At 31.9% G+C, this 19,802-nt stretch overlaps 2 protein-coding genes across 4 annotated transcripts; one reads left to right on the top strand and one right to left on the bottom strand.

Annotated features, from left to right (window-relative positions):
* Positions 1 to 2,830: 2,830 nt before the first annotated feature.
* On the top strand, positions 2,831 to 18,641 carry LOC127701849 (galactoside 2-alpha-L-fucosyltransferase SEC1-like). Of its 3 annotated transcripts, none has more exons than XM_052205825.1 (4): positions 2,831 to 3,005; positions 4,837 to 5,031; positions 10,332 to 10,361; positions 17,543 to 18,641. In XM_052205825.1, the coding sequence occupies exons 2-4, from the start codon at positions 5,025 to 5,027 to the stop codon at positions 18,526 to 18,528; spliced, it is 1,023 nt and encodes a 340-aa protein (XP_052061785.1). In that variant the 5' UTR covers positions 2,831 to 3,005; positions 4,837 to 5,024; the 3' UTR covers positions 18,529 to 18,641. The 3 variants fall into 3 exon arrangements, with proteins under 3 accessions (XP_052061785.1, XP_052061787.1, XP_052061786.1); XM_052205827.1 differs by having other exon boundaries at positions 4,837 to 5,035; XM_052205826.1 differs by lacking the exon at positions 2,831 to 3,005 and adding an exon at positions 4,124 to 4,271.
* LOC127701851 (uncharacterized) lies at positions 3,018 to 4,149 on the bottom strand. Its single transcript, XM_052205829.1, has 2 exons — positions 3,535 to 4,149; positions 3,018 to 3,498 (listed from the first exon to the last, which is right to left on the bottom strand). Exons 1-2 carry the CDS (start codon positions 4,147 to 4,149, stop codon positions 3,178 to 3,180), a joined length of 936 nt encoding a protein of 311 aa, XP_052061789.1. The 3' UTR covers positions 3,018 to 3,177.
* Positions 18,642 to 19,802: the final 1,161 nt, after the last annotated feature.

Raw genomic sequence — 19,802 nt, 5'->3', positions numbered from 1 at the left:
ACATTTATGATGTTATTTCTTCATAGACAGAAAAAATATAAAAGTCATTCCTTAAATAAAAAAATAAAAATTATTGCATTTTTATATAGCAACACCACTGACCATTCAGTACCTACAATGACAAAAAAAGTATCACCATTGACAACAAAGTTCAAATTTACATTTATTAAGTACTGAACACAAAACAAAGAAAACTAAGCAAAAGAAAAAGAAAAAAAAAATTCTTAGGCTAAAAAATCCCAAATTATATAACATAACATCAATAACTAAAAATGTCAATAGTGTTACTAAATAGTGTCATTGGTGTTACCAGCATACACCAGTTTGTGAAAACTTGGTATAGGTAGTACATTATATTGTTAAATAAGTATTATATTTCAATTTTCTTCTTTATTGGTGTTCATATAAAGATAAAACTTGGTGAATATGATTTTAATGTAATTATGAACATAATAAGATAATAAGTCAAAAATTGCTAAGTTTCCCTGTAAAAACCTGAGCGATAAGGCGGGTGTCATATGTGGAGCACGTCCGTTCGTCCGTCTGTCCCGCTTCAGGTTAAAGTTTTTGTTCAAGATAGTTTTTGATGAAGCTGAAGTCCTTGAAGAACTTGAAACTTAGTACACATGTTCCCTATGATATGATCTTTCTAATTTTAATGCCAGATTAGAGATCCCAATTTCACGGTCCACTGAACATATAAAATTATAGTGCGAGTGGGGCATCCGTGTACTATGGACACATTCTTGTTCGTTTTTCTTTTGTCATGGTTTTGTCGGTTCCTCTTCGACTAATGCCTTTTGATTGTCTCCTTGGTATCTTATGCCTTTTTTAAAATACTTTTGTGTCTGTGTGACCGAGGAAAAAAATCATTTGAATCTGTGTTTTGCTGATATCGGACATTGGACTATTATCTTTTTATTTCTAAGAGAAGCTATAATTTATGCTTAATGTTTTACGAAAGTTTAATTTAGAATTCAAATGTCGTTGTGCTTGAATAACTTTCTCAAATTTCATTTTATTTATGATTTAATGTTCACTCTATGTTTCTAAAATACGTTAAAAGAACAACTTCATATGGATTTTAGAAATTTACGCAAGTCAGTTCATTTTAAGTCTTGCTTTAACCCGTAAATGTTTTATTGTATAGTGACAATGTTTTCAATACCCAATTTTATCAGTTCTTGTACAGGAACATGTATGATCATGTACATGTATAATTACAGTGACATTTATCCGTTTTTCAATCATTTTAAAGTGCTAATTGTATTCTTTGTAAACGTTCTCAGTTTTATTGTTACATAATCTTTATAATTTGTTCTTGGCTTTTGGCAGCATGTAAATATTATCTTTCTTTATAATTTGTTGACTGAAGTTTAGTTTTCAGTCGGAGTCTGCCTTCCGAACTGACATAACCCGTTATTTGGAAGTGAAAATAAAATTCTATACTGAAGGTCAGTGTTTGTAATTGGTCTACCAGACTGTGTTAGTTCCGCCAGTGGTCTTGTGTTCTATAGCCAGGTAATCAGTCGTCGTTCATATCTGTGTTTTAGCATCTTCGCCAGTTTCCGCAAAAAATCCTGTTGCATTCGATCTCATTCATCCCCGTAACAGCGTTCAACTTGGTACATGTACATAAAAGAGAGCCGAAAGATACCGAAGGTTAATTCATTTCATAAGTCGAAAACAAACTGACAATGCCATGGCAAAATAAAACAAACTGACAATACCATGGCAAAATGAAACAAACTGACAATGCCATGGCAAAATAAAACAAACTGACAACGCCATGGCAAAATAAAACAAACTGACAATGCCATGGCAAAATAAAACAATCTGACAATGCCATGGCAAAATAAAACAAACTGACAACGCCATGGCAAAATAAAACAAACGAAAAAATGTAACCTTGAAATGAAACAACATTTTCATCTTTGTTGAATATTACATTGTCTCCAGTATCAATCAATATTAAATAAAAATCGTGTAGCCTTTAGAGAGCTACCATTTCATTTCGATGGGGGTAGGATGAAATTTGAAAAAAAGGCAGGACGAGCAATCTGGCCCAAAAAAAGGCAGGATGACAATTTATGTAAAAAAAGTCAGGATAAACTAATACAAAAAAGGCAGGACCGAATAGAGTGAAAAATAAAAATACAGGACAAACTTTTTCCTCTTAGTAACCCAACCCCCTCCGCACCAAAAACGGCAAACAATAGTACACAAAACACAACATAGAAAACCAAAAACTGAGCAAAATGAACCCTACCGAAAAACCGGATGGATCTGTCAAATGTGCATTGATAATGTTGTACTGTGTGCTTCATAGTTTTCTTATACATGTACGTTATCTCCCCCAGATGACTTAAAGAAGTGCATATCTTATTCTACATGTTTTTAACGGTGGTATTTGGTCATATAATATATAAATTGTTGGGTGTTATACCTGTATTACATATTGACATTTTGGGATGTATAAATACGCACACACACACGTTCCGTATTGAATTTTTATTTGTTGTATTTTGTTGTATGAATATAAAAATAAGAAGTTGTGGTATAATTGCTAATGAGACAACACTCCACCAGAAACTAAAATGACATAGAAGTTAATAACGATAGTCGTACGTTGACCTATGAAATCTGTTCAAAAGTAAGGACTAAAATAAAAAAAAATAACTATATGGATACAAGCACTGAAAAATTATGCAAGGAAATACAAAATTTATCAGATATGCATAACTAGTATTTATATCTCATTCAATCTCAAACTAAATTCATTATGTACCCGGTATTAAAAAACAGTTTAAAGGTTTAACGAGATCTACGATATGCTCCATTTCGCACTATGTTTGCATCCAGAACATGGGGTTTTAATAAACATACTTTAAAAAAATTGTGGAATCAATAAATACATTATTCATGTTGTAGCAAATGTAACTAGCGATTCCATTTATACAGGAGATGATCGACTATTCGTTTATATACACGCAATAGCTGTTAAGGTATGTATAATATACAATAGAATAGTAAATAGCAATTCTCATCGTGTGTTCAAAATCGAAATGCAGCCATTGTTTAAAGTCGGTCAATATATAGGATTCCATCGATACACTTTACTGTTGATATGAGACATGGAACGGAAACCTGTGTTGTACTAAGTAATTGACGACATTGTTATAGAAACAACAAACGTAAACCAGTGTTGTAATTGACGACATTTTTAAAACTATACTTCCTTGTCCTGTGTAAATAGGATGGAGACGCCACAGACGATTGAAATCCCGTGTATACAGGGTGGAGACACCACAGACGAAATCCTGTGTATACAGGGTGGAGACACCACAGACGATTGAAATCCCGTGTATACAGGGTGGAGACACCACAAACGAAATCCTGTGTATACAGGTGGAGACGTCGCAGACGGTTGAAATCCTGTGTATACAGGGTGGAGACACCACAGACGATTGAAATCCCGTGTATACAGGGTGGAGACACCTGAGACGAAATCCTGTGTATACAGGGTGGAGACACCACAGACGAAATCCTGTGTATACAGGGTGGAGACACCACAGACGATTGAAATCCCGTGTATACAGGGTGGAGACACCACAGACGAAATCCTGTGTATACAGGTGGAGACGTCGCAGACGGTTGAAATCCTGTGTATACAGGGTGGAGACGCCACAGACGATTGACATTCCGTGTATACAAGGTGGAGACACCACAGACGAAATCCTGTGTATACAGGTGGAGACGTCGCAGACGGTTGAAATCCTGTGTATACAGGGTGGAGACGCCACAGACGATTGAAATCCTGTGTATACAGAGGGAGACGCCACAGACGGTATACAGGGTGGTGACGCCGGATACGGTTGAAATCCTATGTATACAGGGTGGAGACGCCGCAGACGGTTGAAATCCTGTGTATACAGGGTGGACGCCGCAGACGGTTGAAATCCTGTGTATACAGGGTGGAGACGCCGCATACTGTTGAAATCCTTTGTATACAGGATGGAGACGTCGGAGACGGTTAAAATTCTGCGTATAGAGGATGGGGACGCCGGAGACGGTTGAAGTTTCAAATCCTAGCGTAATTCTAAGAATCGGTAACGTTTGGAAATAGAGGTATCTGGGGATTTCTATCATTTAAAGGGGAGAGGTAATCAGTTCTGTTTATCTAATTTTCCTAGATTTTCGATAAACTAAATTGGATTCCGGTTTCCAAGAACTGATGTCGATGACGCAGTCAGGCCGCATGCATATTCAGGGTAAGCATATACTGTTGTCCTATTTCACTAGACTGTCATTGCAGTCTCCATGCACCAATAATTTACGAGATAAGATTAGCTCTGGTCTTGAATTTTAGTGAATAGAATGTGCTGACTTTAGTAGCAAAAATGTGTGCACTTTTAACCATTCCCCATTTGTTTATTTATATTTATGAAGATAAAACTCTATAAAGATCTTATATGTTACTGAGAAAGTTTGAATTTCAAGCTTATAAATACTGAATATCTTGCCCATCACATATAAACGATGTGGTGCATTAATATGCACAGTAGTCATCTTTCACCCTGTGGGTACAATTCGCAGAAAACGTTACAGATTAGTTGTTTTGAAAAAATAAATTTTAAATGAAATCTTTTTCATATCTTAATTTCATAAAAACTTGTGTCTTTGCATAGATACATGTGTTTAACTTTTCCGTATATACTATGTCAATTCAGTTGAAGGTAATAGACTTAATTTTTGGCAGAATGCTGACATAAAAAAGTTAAGGTTTAATTGCCAAAGAGTGTTTGCAAATTGTAAAGTCATATTTAATGTTTGTAGCTTGAACAATGCTGACAGAATGAAGTTACTTCTTCATGTCTGAGATAATTGGATACCTGTTGTAAGAGAAAGTATAGATGTAAAGATTAGTATCGTCAATTTACCATATCTACATATTGATGTACAGGTTAAGAAACAGTCCCTAAAATTGTCGTTACATCAGAAGTTACAAAACTGAAGGAAAGACAATGACTGGCATGTATTTATAACTTAGTTCATATAGTTTTTTTTAACCTGTGCATTTTATAATTTATCGATTAGCTATATTATATGAAACTGAATAAGCTGTATATAAAAAATATAAAATACGATTTTTTTTTGTTAAATCATTAATGAATGTGAAATAGTATATTTTTAATCTATAATATGAAATTAAACAGACATAGAAAAATCCAAATGCACGAGTCTGCTATCTATTATATCTTTTTTTTAATGTTTATATCGCTTATATGGCAATCGGAGGTCTTCGGGGGTCAACTCGACAGTTAATTAGATGGCGTCTAAACTAAAATACACACGAAACGAAGCCCATGTACGGAATATTGTTTATTTTAGACTTTTTATAATTTGGATAAATGTTTTACATTGTTATAAATCAAATATGAGAATTTGGATCAAATCCGTGAACATGAATTTGATAGCTAGTGCCCCTTTAATTCCCTCATTATTGTACCGTTATTGTACACTGATTACTGTATCAAAAGTAAAGTGTTATTTCGTATTAGATACAATACAAAGGGAACAAAGAAACAGGCCGGTAACAACCGTTATCGGATAGTTTTTCTGCACGAGTAGTCAGGTGACTGACCTGACTACAAGTGTAGAAAAACTATACGGCAGTTTGTTTCCGGTCTGTTTTTTTGTTACCTTTGTTTTGTATCTGACTTGTACGACGTTTCAAGAAAGAAGTAGTACATTTTACATTTAGAAGAGGTAGCAAAATTAAACAGATTAGAAACTTAAATGGTCATATACCAGTTAATGTAAGTTACAGTATAAACAAACTTTTTTTTTACTTCCCTTTAGCCGAGAGTTTTTCTCTCGAGAAATTGAAGAGTCTAATAATTTTATAAAAAAGAACCATATCAAGTAAAAGATGAATATCGTACATATTTGAGACCGTTTAAAATGCAACTTTGCATGTATGAAAAAAATTTCAGAGGTTAGCAGGCTCACATTTGATTTGTATTTGGGGAAAACAGAAAAGGGGGGGGGGGGAGTAAATAAATTTTAAAAAAAATGCAGGATGTGCCATTCTATTCCCCAATTCCCCCTTAAAAAATAATAAAAATCGTACGTTTGCTCCCAAATATATGAATTCAATATAATTATATGCATTATGAATTCAATATATATATATGAATTCAATAACAATATAAATGTATAAAAAGAATGAATTTCCTATTTCATTAGAAAACAAATATGGTCGAAATGTCGGCGCTTTACTTGACCGCTAAGAAAACAACGTGTGGAAGGTTAAAAGATCATAATTAGCCCTAATAATAACAATACGTGTGTTAGTATAATAGTCCCAGTTAGTATATATATTTCCTGACACGGAATCTTTTTTATAAATTGCCAAAATATAGATTTTACATTAATTGCTTTTTTCAAAAATATAATTAAAAGTATGGGTCACTGTGCTATTTTTCAAGTTTTTAAAATATGCTTTTAAGAATATAAATCGAAAACATGGTTTCACCGAACTTGTTTTCTTGCTACAAGTAAAAAATGAAAATTTCGTCAACATTCCTTTTTAAAAATTTTAATCTAATAGTTATCTCCCCTTACTTTTCTAAGTTGAAAAATTCAATCAAGTGAAAACAAATATTTGGTATTTGTTAAAACAAACTAAATAATGTAATAAATCACTTGTTTTTCTTTATTTAAATAAAGTCTTGCATATCAATTGCCAATCTATCTCAAAACTTGCAGATTTAAGGAAAGAACTGGACCGATTGTTAACTGCTATTTTACTTCCAAGATGGCGGTATACAGTTAATCTACCTTAATCTACCGTAAAAGCATATTTACAGAATATCAGACAACGAAGCAGTATCATAATACTTGAATTTTTATCCGTAATCTGCACATATAAGATCATATAATATACAGTTTATGGGAATTTTTTAATATTTCAAATTATTCAGTCGATCGAAACTTATCATCCTCTTGTAAATATGACCAAATTCTATATGTATCATGATTTTTTTTCTGACTTACTTTTGTCTACCATGTTTTATTAATGTAGGTTTCATGAAAAATGAATTCGGATGAAAACTATCCAAGGCGTGAAATTAAGGTTATAGAAAACTTGATATGACTTGAAATTGTTACACTACCTCGATGTTTTCTTATAAGCATTAATTCTTTTGAAACTTGACCTCTAAGTGAAGCATGAAAAAAGATAATACACTTTGACAGCGATTTGAGTTACAAATAACACCAACGAATTTTATTCTATTTACTAATTATTTGTACTTTTATTGTCTGAGAACTACACTCGGAATTCATACTTGAACTTTAAATAATGTAAAGTACATATACTGTCATGTCTACTCAATGTCTTGACTTATAAAACGAAATCGACAATTAGGGTCGGTTGACAACTACACTTGCCAGTTTTATCCGTTTTTAGTTTTCCATTATGTTGCAACATTCAACTGCACCTGTGCATGGAGTATATATGTTACAGTGAATTTGTATAATCAGTGATTATGTAGAATCCCTGATTTTTCAGGGAATATGTAGAATCACTAAACACATTAGTGATTATATATAATCCCTGATATTGACCAGTGACCTTCAAATGTTTGTATTGAAAACTTTATTTCTCTTACTAGTTCCATAAAATCTGATTCGATATGTGAAGGACAAGGTTTTTTTAAATGTGGATAATGTGGTAAAAAAAGATGCAAATCAATTAGAAGTGCCTGTAGAAAAGCAGGTCAAATGTGCAATAGTGGATGCCATCCAAATTTGTTTAATGATTGTTTTAATATATTGTACTTGCCATCTTAATACATTTTGTAACATTATGATATATATTGAGGTTATCATTTTAATATCTAGTGCTTAATATTTTTATTTTGTGTAACATCTTAAAATATTATGACTAACACTTTAATTATATATATTAATAAGGTTAACATTTTTATATATTGTGCTTAACATTTTAATAAATTGTGCCAAACATTTTAATAAATACATGTATTGTCATGTTTATTATGAAGTTTTAACATGCTGAATTTGATTTGATAGAATTAATTTTTTTAACTTTCATTCATTTTCTTTATACACAAAACTGTTTCTTCATTTCAGTTATTATGCATAATCCCTGACGTTTTTTCTAGTGATTTTACATAATCCCGGAAAATTTCAGTGATTATATATAATCCCTAAACTAACCAGTGATTCTACATAATCCCTGAAAATTTTAGGGACTCTACATAATCCCTGATTATACAAATTTGTATAATCAGTGATTATGTAGAATCCCTGATTTTTCAGGGAATATGTAGAATCACTAAACACATTAGTGATTATATATAATCCCTGATATTGACCAGTGATTTTACATAATCACTGAACATTTTACTAATTATTTTACAAATTCCCTAATACGATTTCAGGGATTATCAATAATAACAAAAATCAAATTAAGTGAACAGTTTTATTCAACTATTTAACCACATTATTTCACAAGCAAATAATAATGGCAGAGGAAAAAACAAAATACAAGATATGGACAAGGAACAAATACAGTGTTTTTTTTTATTTTGATGACAAAAGAACCTAGTTAAAAGTAAAATCACAAAAATACTGAACTCTGAGTAAAGAAGACAAAATATTATTATCTGCTGACAAATAAATATCTGAATTGTTTTATGCTGCTACCATGGCTACTATCCTTTATATTTCTGACATTTTACACTCTTTACAGCATTTTTCATTACTATAGGAGAGGGTGGAGGTTATTGGGCATGGATCTAAAAAAACATAATCTTAAATATCTGAAGAAAAAATATTTTGTGTAAAGAAATAGCTGTAAAAACTAGATATACAAAAACAAAAGTACCATTTATAATATGCACATTTATACTATTTGCGTCTCATTAGTATACTATTTTTTTTTATAACAAATCAGTGATTGATTCGTTGGGATGGGAGGCGTTGTGCAAAGAGGGGATAAATGAACATGAAATTCAAACTGAGAGAACTAATACAATAAAATTCTGCTCGGATCTTACACCAAAAATCAGTTCGAGGCTGCTGTTTCCTTTTTTTTGGGGTACCTTCAAATGTTTGTATTGAAAACTTTATTTCTCTTACTAGTTCCATAAAATCTGATTCGATATGTGAAGGACAAGGTTTTTTTAAATGTGGATAATGTGGTAAAAAAAGATGCAAATCAATTAGAAGTGCCTGTAGAAAAGCAGGTCAAATGTGCAATAGTGGATGCCATCCAAATTTGTTTAATGATTGTTTTAATATATTGTACTTGCCATCTTAATACATTGTGTAACATTATGATATATATTGAGGTTATCATTTTAATATCTAGTGCTTAATATTTTTATTTTGTGTAACATCTTAAAATATTATGACTAACACTTTAATTATATATATTAATAAGGTTAACATTTTTATATATTGTGATTAACATTTTAATAAATTGTGCCAAACATTTTAATAAATACATGTATTGTCATGTTTATTATGAAGTTTTAACATGCTGAATTTGATTTGATAGAATTAATTTTTTTAACTTTCATTCATTTTCTTTATACACAAAACTGTTTCTTCATTTCAGTTATTATGCATAATCCCTGACGTTTTTTCTAGTGATTTTACATAATCCCTGAAAATTTCAGTGATTATATATAATCCCTAAACTAACCAGTGATTCTACATAATCCCTGAAAATTTTAGGGACTCTACATAATCCCTGATTATACAAATTCACTGTAACATATATACCGTTATGATGATTTCCATTGATCCTGTTGCTTTTGACTTAAACGCGGATGTTGATGCCATGGGAACTCTGTATGGTGCACATTTTATAAAGAAACTAAGGTTTCAACTCCCTCAGGCAAAGTTGACCTTAGATGGATTTGGAAAATTTAAGGTCCTTTTTGGCTTTATAGCTTTTTAACTGTTTCGGTTTCTTATACATCCTTGGCTTTCAAATATTCAGCTGTGAGCGTTCCTGATGATGGTAAATCCAGAAAAGCACTTCGGACGCATGAAATTAATAACGTGTTGTTTTAATTTTTTCTATCCCAGACGAACTAAATATCACAACCTTTTCATTTAAAATCCTTTTAGTAATTCAGAGCTAGCGTGACCTCATGTTCATGTTCATACAATATATAAACCACCCCATCCCGATTCAGTCAAATGAGGGTAACAAAATTTGTACCTCCTGTATGAAATGTTGTAAAATTGTTTTGAACTAAAAGATTATATGTTAACTCTTTTTATATTTACAGGTGTAAAAAGACTTTGCATGAAACTCAAAGGTAACCCTTATATAATACAACTTTTTCTTCATTTTAAAAAAGACTTTTAAAAAGCTGAATATTTCAAGATATCTGTTGGATGGTCCACATTATTTGTATTGCGTTCACTGCCAACGGTAATCATTCTTTCGACTGTGTCCAGGACGAGACGAATTTGTGTACTATGAAAATGAAGATGTGTGTACCAGACTGACACGCCGATCATAGAATAGTAACAGTCTGCTGAAAGACATGAAAACGTGATTATTTTTAAAGACAACTCGTAAAAAAGTTGTATTGCAATGTTCGTTTAATATTAAGCGAGAAAGTCCTGTCAGACGATCAAAAAGTTTATCTACATTTTCGATCGAATTCACATGCAGTGCAAATTTAAGCTGGAAAAAATGTTTTTGGTTTAAAGACTTCTAGATAAAGTGGACTAGTCTAAAGATCTCTAGTTATTTGTGTCATTTAGATTTTGAATCAAAAACATGAAAAATATTACACACTTAGTTTGATATTTTTAAAAGACAGGTAGCGTCATGCTACCCAAAGTTCTAATATAATACTACTATGTCTATTTAAATAGAGAACCTCGATTTTGATTACACATATATTCCTTTTTTTTTGTCTTTAGTTTAAAGGTATATTTATTAACTATATATTTAAAACATAGCCTATCTACAAAAACGACAATGTTAAACAATATATATAATACATTCACAAAACATGATAAACAGTTTAAAAAAAAAATTGGCAAATTAACCCATTGTTTAAAAAAAAAAGCAACGTGTGGTTGTCAATGATTTCAGTAGATAATTGGCTAAGTTAAAAGGTCACTCACTACCTTTGGATAAATCGAAATATGCTAGCAGTTCTTTGAGAAAAGGGAATTTCCGTTTATCGATAATGAGAATTTATTTGATAATCAATAAAGAAACAGATACTTACTTAATTACTCGTGAATTATCGGATTTATCCAATCAAGAAAGTTAAATTATTGAATTTTAAAGTCCTCGAGGCTCGGACTTTACAATTGGATAGTTTTACTATCTCAATTAATCTACTTGAACCAATGAAATAATCTATATGTGAATATAACACTATTAAAAATTCAATGACCCGTAAGAATATTTAAAAAGCCGATGCAGTTTTATTTTCTTTTTTAATTTACAGGAAAATTCATTCAATACTTTTGGGCCACTTAAAAGAACCTTGATTTGTATTTTGCATGATTTAGTGAAAATATATATTTGGTGATGGAAGTCTGATATTGTTTGATTATTTGTTGGCACAATAATATATGATAGTTTTATTGATTTGTATATAACTGTTTTGATATCATATCTCTATTAGTTATGGGAACAGTCCCCGATTTCAGATTTTATTTGATATTTTGATGAGTCGAGCCGTTTGCAACTAATTTTTACAGTTTGTTCTTATGTTGTGTTGCTACACCACTGTCCCAAATTACAACTCCACATTTAGTGTGTGCCTGTTAAAGTCAGGAGCTAGTTATTCAGTGATTGACGTCGGTTACTGTATATCATATTTGTTTTTCTTTAATTGTTTTGTACATAAATCAGACCGTTGGTTTTCTTGTTTGGGATTTAGAGTTGAAAGTTGTAGGGTGACCTATAGTTGTTTACATTTGTCATTTGCTCTCTTCTGGATAGTTGTCTTATTGGCAATAATACCACATTTTCTTATAATCTTTTATTATATCTATAGAGGTTTTTCAAATATCATGTTCCTTTTGCATAATTCTATCTGTCTTTTTCTGCAATTCTAGTAGACCTTGACAAACTTTTATTCTTTTCAAATTACAACAGACAGGTATATCTGGTACTTTATTGAAATACTCGAAAATTTACAATCAGGAAGAACCAAAAGTATGGTAATAAAAGGTTCAAATTCTGAAAATATAAATTGAGGGGTAACACAAGGAGTCTTCTTTCTTTACTGTTTTGAATTGATACAGAATAACAATGGAATAATACCGCGATATAAAAGTTTCGATTTCCCTTTATCTACAGTATTCAACCTAGATTTCGCAATTTGACAGAACATGCTTCAAAGTTATATTAATATACCGGTATTTGTATGCCATTATTTTTAGGACACTGTTAAAAAAAGCCATGCTGCTTGTTTCTTTTGTTTAGTATATGATCTAATACTGCATGATTTAGACTATTCTTATAGTATTAATGTATGGACTTTTTCATGTTGGCCCTGTAACATGCCCGAGGTATTAATAATGGCCCAGTATGGTTGTAATGGCCCCGAGGCAGCGCCGAGGGCCATTACAACTGTCCGAGGCCATTATTTATACCAAGGGCATGTTACAGGGCCAATATGAAAAAGTCCATATATTGATACTTTTATTAACCAACTAAGGCAACTTCATTCAAGAACAGTCTTCGAGTCTCGGATCCAAATACAGCTAACCACGAGTCTATAACAGGACCAATACAAAAAAGACAGTTCATAACACTTTTATTACCGTAAATGGTTTTAATTCTTCGATTAAACAAAGAGTAAGAATCTTACCGTGAAGAAGATACAGGAATTCATAGCTGAACTTGTCTTTCGGCATTCACGATGGATTTTTGGTCAACATTGTCAGATGTAATTTCTGATTTCTCATCCAAGTACTTTATTTCATGCTATTACAATTCATTTCATCTAGCAAATATAAAGTAGCTGGGACGAATAAATCAGACAGTTTAACTATTCTTACTCTGAGTAGTCTGCGTAATGATAATTGATCAACGGAAATGAAACCGTCATAATAATCGAAAGTCGTACTCGAAAAAGGCTGTGTTATATTTCCGTTTCAAGTCGTTACAAAACACTGAACATCATTTAAAAAATTTTTTTTATGATATTAAGGTAGATGGGGTGTCTAAATTACAATCCATAGAATTTTTTAATAATTTGCCAAAATGTAGTGTATATCATGCTTTTTTAAAAAAAATAATAAAAAGAATGGGTCACGAGGCTTATTTTCACGCTACAGGTTGTGCAAAATTGACAGATTTTGTATAGATTATGCATGGAAAACACAATTTTCTGCCATAAAACGAAAACTACGCCATAGAATTTTGAGATAAAATATGAGAAGATAGCTCAAATATTATGCTTTCAGATAAGAAAAAGAAAAAGTGGGGTCACCGGACCCGTTTTCTTGCTACATAATAAAATAGGTAAATTCCTAACACATTCTATTGTAAAAATAACTTTATCTGAATTATCTGCCCTTACATTTGAGTTGCCTCCCCTTATGTGGCAAAGTTGGAAAAAATTGAATAAAACAAAAGTTTTCTGTTTTTTGTAAAATACAACCATAAATATGATAAAACATGTCATTTTCTATATTGAAATGAAAATTCTTACACATGAATTACCTACTACTCTCAAAATTTGCACATTTTCTTAATGATCTAGACCGATTGTTTTATGGTATTTCAAAATCCAAGATGGAGGAAACACCCTATCTACCTTAAGTTAAAAAAAATTTGAAAAAAGTTGTCACTTATTTGAAGATATAAAAGACATTTTGATTTAATCGATGTCCCGTTTCATCTGTTTATAATGCATGGCTGTGATTTCGTAATGCACGGGTGTGATTTCGTAATGCATGACTGAGATTTCGTAATGCATGGCTGTAGCAATTTCTCCGTTCATAATGACCAGTTGTCGAAATTTTCCTTTTATAAAGCATGGGCATTCCTGTACATATTGTAGTAAGTTGGTTAATAAATATTTTATTAACTGGCTGATTCTGTATTGGCCCTGTTATAGATTCGAGGTTAGCTGTATTGGACCCGAGACTCGAAGAGTCGAGGGCCAATACAGCTGATCGAGAATCTATAACAGGACCAATACAGAAACAGCCAGTTCATAACACTTTTATTAAATGATTTTAATTCTTTTAATTAGAATAAACTAATAAACTTACCGTGAAGAAGATACAAAATTTCATATGAACTTGTCTTTTCGCATTCACGTCCATGGATTTTTTGTCAACATTGTCAGATGTAATTTCTGATTTCTCGTCCAAGTACTTAATATTATGCTATTACAATTCATTTTATCTAACAAATATAAAGTAGCTGAGAAGACTAAATCAGACAGTTTAACTATTCTTACTCTTTGATCGTCTGCATTCTGATGATTGATCATCGGAAATGAAACGGTGTCAATAATCGAAAGTCATACTCGAAAAGGCTGTGAAATGTTTCCGTTGCAAGACTTCAAGACGTTATAATACACTGAACATCATTTAAACTTTTTATTTTATGATTTTAAGTTAAAAAATATAATACAAATGTTTTTATGCATAACGATACGTCCAAAGTTAAGTAAGGCGTAAGAAAATTGAAACCGGAAGTGAACGTCCCGTATTAGCCCATGGGCCAATACGGCTTTTTTCCGTATTGGCCCTGTCTGAAAAGCAATATTAACTCTTGATTTATATCGACAGGGCAACGTCGTCAGTATTGCACATGCTGATTTATCCGTATTAGGGCTGATTTGCTCATATCATTTAATAAAATAAAATATTGTAGAATTTAAACAGCTTAAGCTGGGTTCAAATTGAGGCATAGATAAGTTTGAAACAATTTATATCAAATTTTAGAACATTGCTTATACAATATTAATCAACTACTTTTGAAGTCGCTTGAGACTGTTTAGGGGACGACCATTTGATATTCTGGGGGGGGGGGGGGGGGGGGGGGGGGGCAGGAGGATTTTGAAAATAAATAACTCAGCCTTGATAATCACAAAAATAAATGGTTTGTTCTGTGGTAGTTCGAAAATAAATAACCTGACTTACAATGTATTGAAAATGAATAACTCGGCAGGTCTTTAAGCCATTTTATAAATGCTATTCGAAAGTATGAGGTGGCACCAGATTCTTCATAAAATTCATCTTTTTTTCAAAAAAAAATTCGGGAAACACTTCTCAAATCTTTTAATAATAAAGGTATAAATATTATTTAAATATACCTGAAATGTCTGAAAATGGGTTTCATTTAACTTGAGCCAGTTGAGGTATATTGGCTCAGAAACACTTACCTCACTTTTATTATAGGGCTGTAACTACATTGAGGCAAATGCCTTTATGTAGGAAATTTTAAAACCAAAAGCTTGTCTTCATATCAAATTGTTTTCACAGCGAGTGTTTGCAAGAAGCAAGTTCTGTTCTCCCTTGGACGTAGCACCTGTTTTTTCGGGATCAATGTTTCTTTAAATTTGTCTTTTGTTCATTGATTGCCCTTCTGTATTCTCTTAGTGTTGCATTCCTTTTGTGTTTTAGTAATTTTGTTTTCAACTTGATCATGAGTTTTATTTTATTTAAGACTTTTTAGCTAATTTTACAACTTAACTACTTTAAATTGTATCCCAGTTAAGAGCTACATCAAGTTGTAATTGAAATGTGTTATTAAAAATTACTTGACATAGTTATATCACTGATAATTAGCCCCCTCTTAACTTAATTTGAATAAAACCCCATATAATTTACAGGTATAAAAGATTTAAATTCTGCATGCCGAAACAACAACAACTAAAAAAAAAAAAAAAAAAAACCAGCAGCCACATACTTAACTATGTGAATTACATTTTTACTTTATTCTTCATATTGGTCTTTTGATGTTGTCCATAAAAACTTAAGTCTTACGCTGAATCTATACATTTTGCTTTGAGACCAAAATATTCTCAAAAAATTGTTAAAACAGAACTTGCGTTTTCAGAATAAGAAAAGGTCTGGGAACGCCCAGAAAGCACGATTTTGCATCATTTGTTCTATAGTTTCTTTGGGCCTTCAGCGGCTTCAAAACCCTTCAAAATTTTTTTGCCTCGCTCCGCTCTGCGTAAATATATTTGGCAATACTTTTAAAAGAGGCTAGTCTCAGCCCAACTCTAATACCGTGTATGTATGCAATACATGTATATGCAGTTTGGAATTCAGAAGATTCATTTCCGCAGAGGATGATGATTAATTCTGATTAAATGGTACATTAATGACTTGACTGTACATTTATTATTTACAATAAAAAATGAATTTAAAAATTGTATGTTTTCAAATATTATTAATATAGTTATGAAAATAAATAATCAGTCCCTTGTTTTAATGAAAATGAAAAATCTTGCTTCAACAGTGCAGGAAATAAATAACCGATCCAAAAAAAATCCTCCTGCCCCCCCCCCCCCCCCCCCCCCCAGAATATCAAATGGTCGTCCCCTTAAAGACTTTTAAACCTAGAATTGAATGCATATTGCTTGTTTCTTTTTATAGTATATGGTCTATTATTGCATGAATTAAATTACTAAATAAAACATTGTATAAATTAAACAGCTTAGACATTGAGGCATGATAAACAAGTTTGAAAGAATTTTAATAGAATTTTAGAGCATTAATTTACTTACAATATTAATCCGTTAATTTTGAATTCGCTTAAGACTGTTCGAATACTGTTCGAATACTTTTTGATATAGAATTGAATGCACGTCCAACAGTTTATAAGATTTCATTACAAAACAATAAAATGTGAACACATGTATAACATGTTTTATATGTTTTCATTGTCAACGCGGCTCTGTAAAATAATGTGACGTCGTAGGGGTCGATCTATTGTTCAGACTTTCAAACTTGTTTTATCTCATGATAAAATCTGGAGCGCTTTAGATATATTAAATTGAGGAGAAATCAAGATTATATTTTCAGCATTTGATACAAGAAGTCAATTTCTCAATATATTATATGATCATGTCGAGCAAACTATATATTCAAATAAGAATGAAAGAATCTATATATCTTATATATATGGGCAAACTATTTGACCTGATGATGATTGTTGCTAAAATCAAGGACTTGTTTAGTATACAAATCCTTGCTAAAAGTATTGTTTTTCATACCACCCTAGAATTAAGGGATAACAGTACTGTAGTTGAAGAGTTACCGCCGTCAATTGACGATTTGATGGTCGCAAATTGAGTTGTACTGGCGACGCGTAGTATAAAGTATAAAAGTTACTTGCATGATTTAATTGAAATGCTCTAGTAACTTGCAAAATTCATAAAAATCGACGTGTTCGCCAATTTTCGTACCAGGTACCAAGTATATAAATGATATAAGATTAAGATCTAAATAAAATTGAAATAGAAAAATTGATTATGTATATTATTTTTTCCAGCTGCAAGTTGGTCAAAGCATATTCTGATGTTGGTATTGACGCTTGGACTTTGTCTAGTTATTTTAAACAACTACAACGAGCAAAATGTTATTAACAGTGTATCAACAAATATTATAACTAATGTTTATTCTGCCAAACCTAACAAGGGAAATGCAATTCCAAGACCACTCAAGAAGTATGTTACAGTAGAATTTTCAGGTCGACTCGGAAACTTACTGTTTGAATATGCATCACTTTATGGCATCGCCAAACACCATAACATGACACCTATTGTAGATGAGGGATGCAAGTTAAAGAAACATTTCAAAATATCTGCTATTTCAGTTAAACCGTTAGTGAATTTAAAACGTTACGTGGAGAAAAAAGGAAACGTGTTTGAGGAAAATGTGTTTAATCTTGATACAAAATATAACTGGACACTCAAAGGCTACCTTCAAAGTTGGAAATACTTTATTGAAAATAGTGCTGATATAAGAAGAGAATTCCAATTTAAAGAAAATGTGCAAACAGAAGCTATTAAACAATTTCAAGAAATAATAATGTCAAAGAACATTACAAATGTGAACACATATACTTTTATCGCTGTTCATGTTCGTCGTGGTGATTTTGTTCAAAATCAACACTTTGTTGATTATGGATATACATCAGCAAATGAAAGCTACATAAATAATGCTATGACAAAATTCCGATCACAATTTTCAAATGCTTTTTTCATATTTTCATCAGACGATATATCATGGTGCAAAAACCATTTTAACAAATCAAACATAGCATTCATTAACAAGAAAAATTCAGCGGAAGTCGACATGGCGATATTATCGCATTGTAATCATACTATAGTTACCACGGGAAGTTATGGTTGGTGGACTGCATGGCTCATTGGCGGCACCACAATTTATTTTAAAGATTTTCCTAGAAAAGGATCAAAACTAGACAAAATATTTAATTCTACTACCTATAATCCGCCGCACTGGATTGCAATGTAGAATATATTTTTGAGCTACATTTTAGTGTCATATTTTATGCAACATTGAAACTGTATGAAGAAAATATGTAAATGAGTGTTTGGGTGATTAAAAAGAGTGTATATCATTTATAATGTATTCATTTTGATACATAATTATGTAAATGTAAGTTGTTATATTGTATAGCAGCGTAATATTTCCAACAAAGCGTAACAGAAAATTCACTGTTCTATGATTTTTCACTTTTGCAAATATACCGTATTTCTACCTTCAAATTATCGACGTCATCAGTGTCGAAAAGATGTTTGAAACAGTTTTTTCAAGCTTAACTAAAGATTAAAAGGGTTATTGCATGAATAGTGGTGAATATGGTATCTTATAGAATATATACTCGCACGCTCGTGCAATATAAAATTCTACGCTGGACAATATTCACCATTATCTTACCTCCTAAACATTTCTAGGACTATCATTGGTTAAAAGCAAACACGTGGAGACCCTGTATATTTATTTTGGGGTTAGTGGGCGTGTTTTATTTTATATATTGGGTTAGAAGCAGTGTTACGTACTTTTGTAAAAATACCATGACGTTGAAGAAAAATCTGAAACGTTTCGCCCAAACAACAGATGAAGAAATTGATGATGAACGACTGAAAATAAATGCAGAAAACACATTAAAGCTAACAAGTGGTTATTGATGGCATTTGTTTTTTAATAGACCAATGGAAGAAGGTTCCTTATATTCAATATGTGATACTAGTCTAAATGCCACATGCTAAGATAGTCGGTAAGATCAATTTGTTTCACAGTGTGCTTGTGACCTAATACGATATATATAGGGCCAGTTAATTCCATATGGGGTGAAAGCAAAGTCTGTGTAATTAATAATATTAAACCTTCTACTATTGTTCTATGTTAATGCAATGCCATATGTCTTACATTTGTCACACGATGTTTGGGTTTTCTTTATTACGCTTTGCAAAAGTAAACCCATAGGCTCCATTTCGCGGGATCATTTTGTTTCAGATAAAACCAAACAAACGTTTTCGAAAATGAATCGGTTGATGGACAGGTCAGCGAGAAAACAACAAAACAACACAGTTTTAACCAAAAGAGAGAAACATCTAGTAGGTGTCACCCATTAATCTGCAATTTTGCCTTGCTATAGGCCAACTAAGGACCCCTCAAAGAGTTGTTGCAAGGATTCTAAACGTGCAAATTTAAAACGTCCCCATTATGACCAGGCATGACTGCGTACTTTTACATACCGCAAAGCCAAATGGTCGCCCCACTTT

This window comes from Mytilus californianus, unplaced genomic scaffold (genome assembly GCF_021869535.1).
Source record: "Mytilus californianus isolate M0D057914Y unplaced genomic scaffold, xbMytCali1.0.p SCAF_5, whole genome shotgun sequence".
NCBI classification, from domain to species: Eukaryota; Metazoa; Mollusca; class Bivalvia; order Mytilida; family Mytilidae; genus Mytilus; species Mytilus californianus.
This window is presented reverse-complemented; position numbering and strand designations above follow the sequence as displayed.

What these genes read in the sequence shown, in the direction of transcription:
- LOC127701851 (XM_052205829.1), bottom strand. Translation starts at nt 4,149, where the DNA reads ATGATAGAAATCCCCAGATACCTCTATTTCCAAACGTTACCGATTCTT. An exon ending in TACACAGGATTTCGTCTGTG is followed by an intron (nt 3,499 to 3,534) that starts GTGTCTCCACCC and finishes ATTTCGTCTCAG; the next exon opens with GTGTCTCCACCCTGTATACA.
- LOC127701849 (XM_052205825.1), top strand. An exon ending in ACTTTGCATGAAACTCAAAG is followed by an intron (nt 10,362 to 17,542) that starts GTAACCCTTATA and finishes TATTTTTTCCAG; the next exon opens with CTGCAAGTTGGTCAAAGCAT.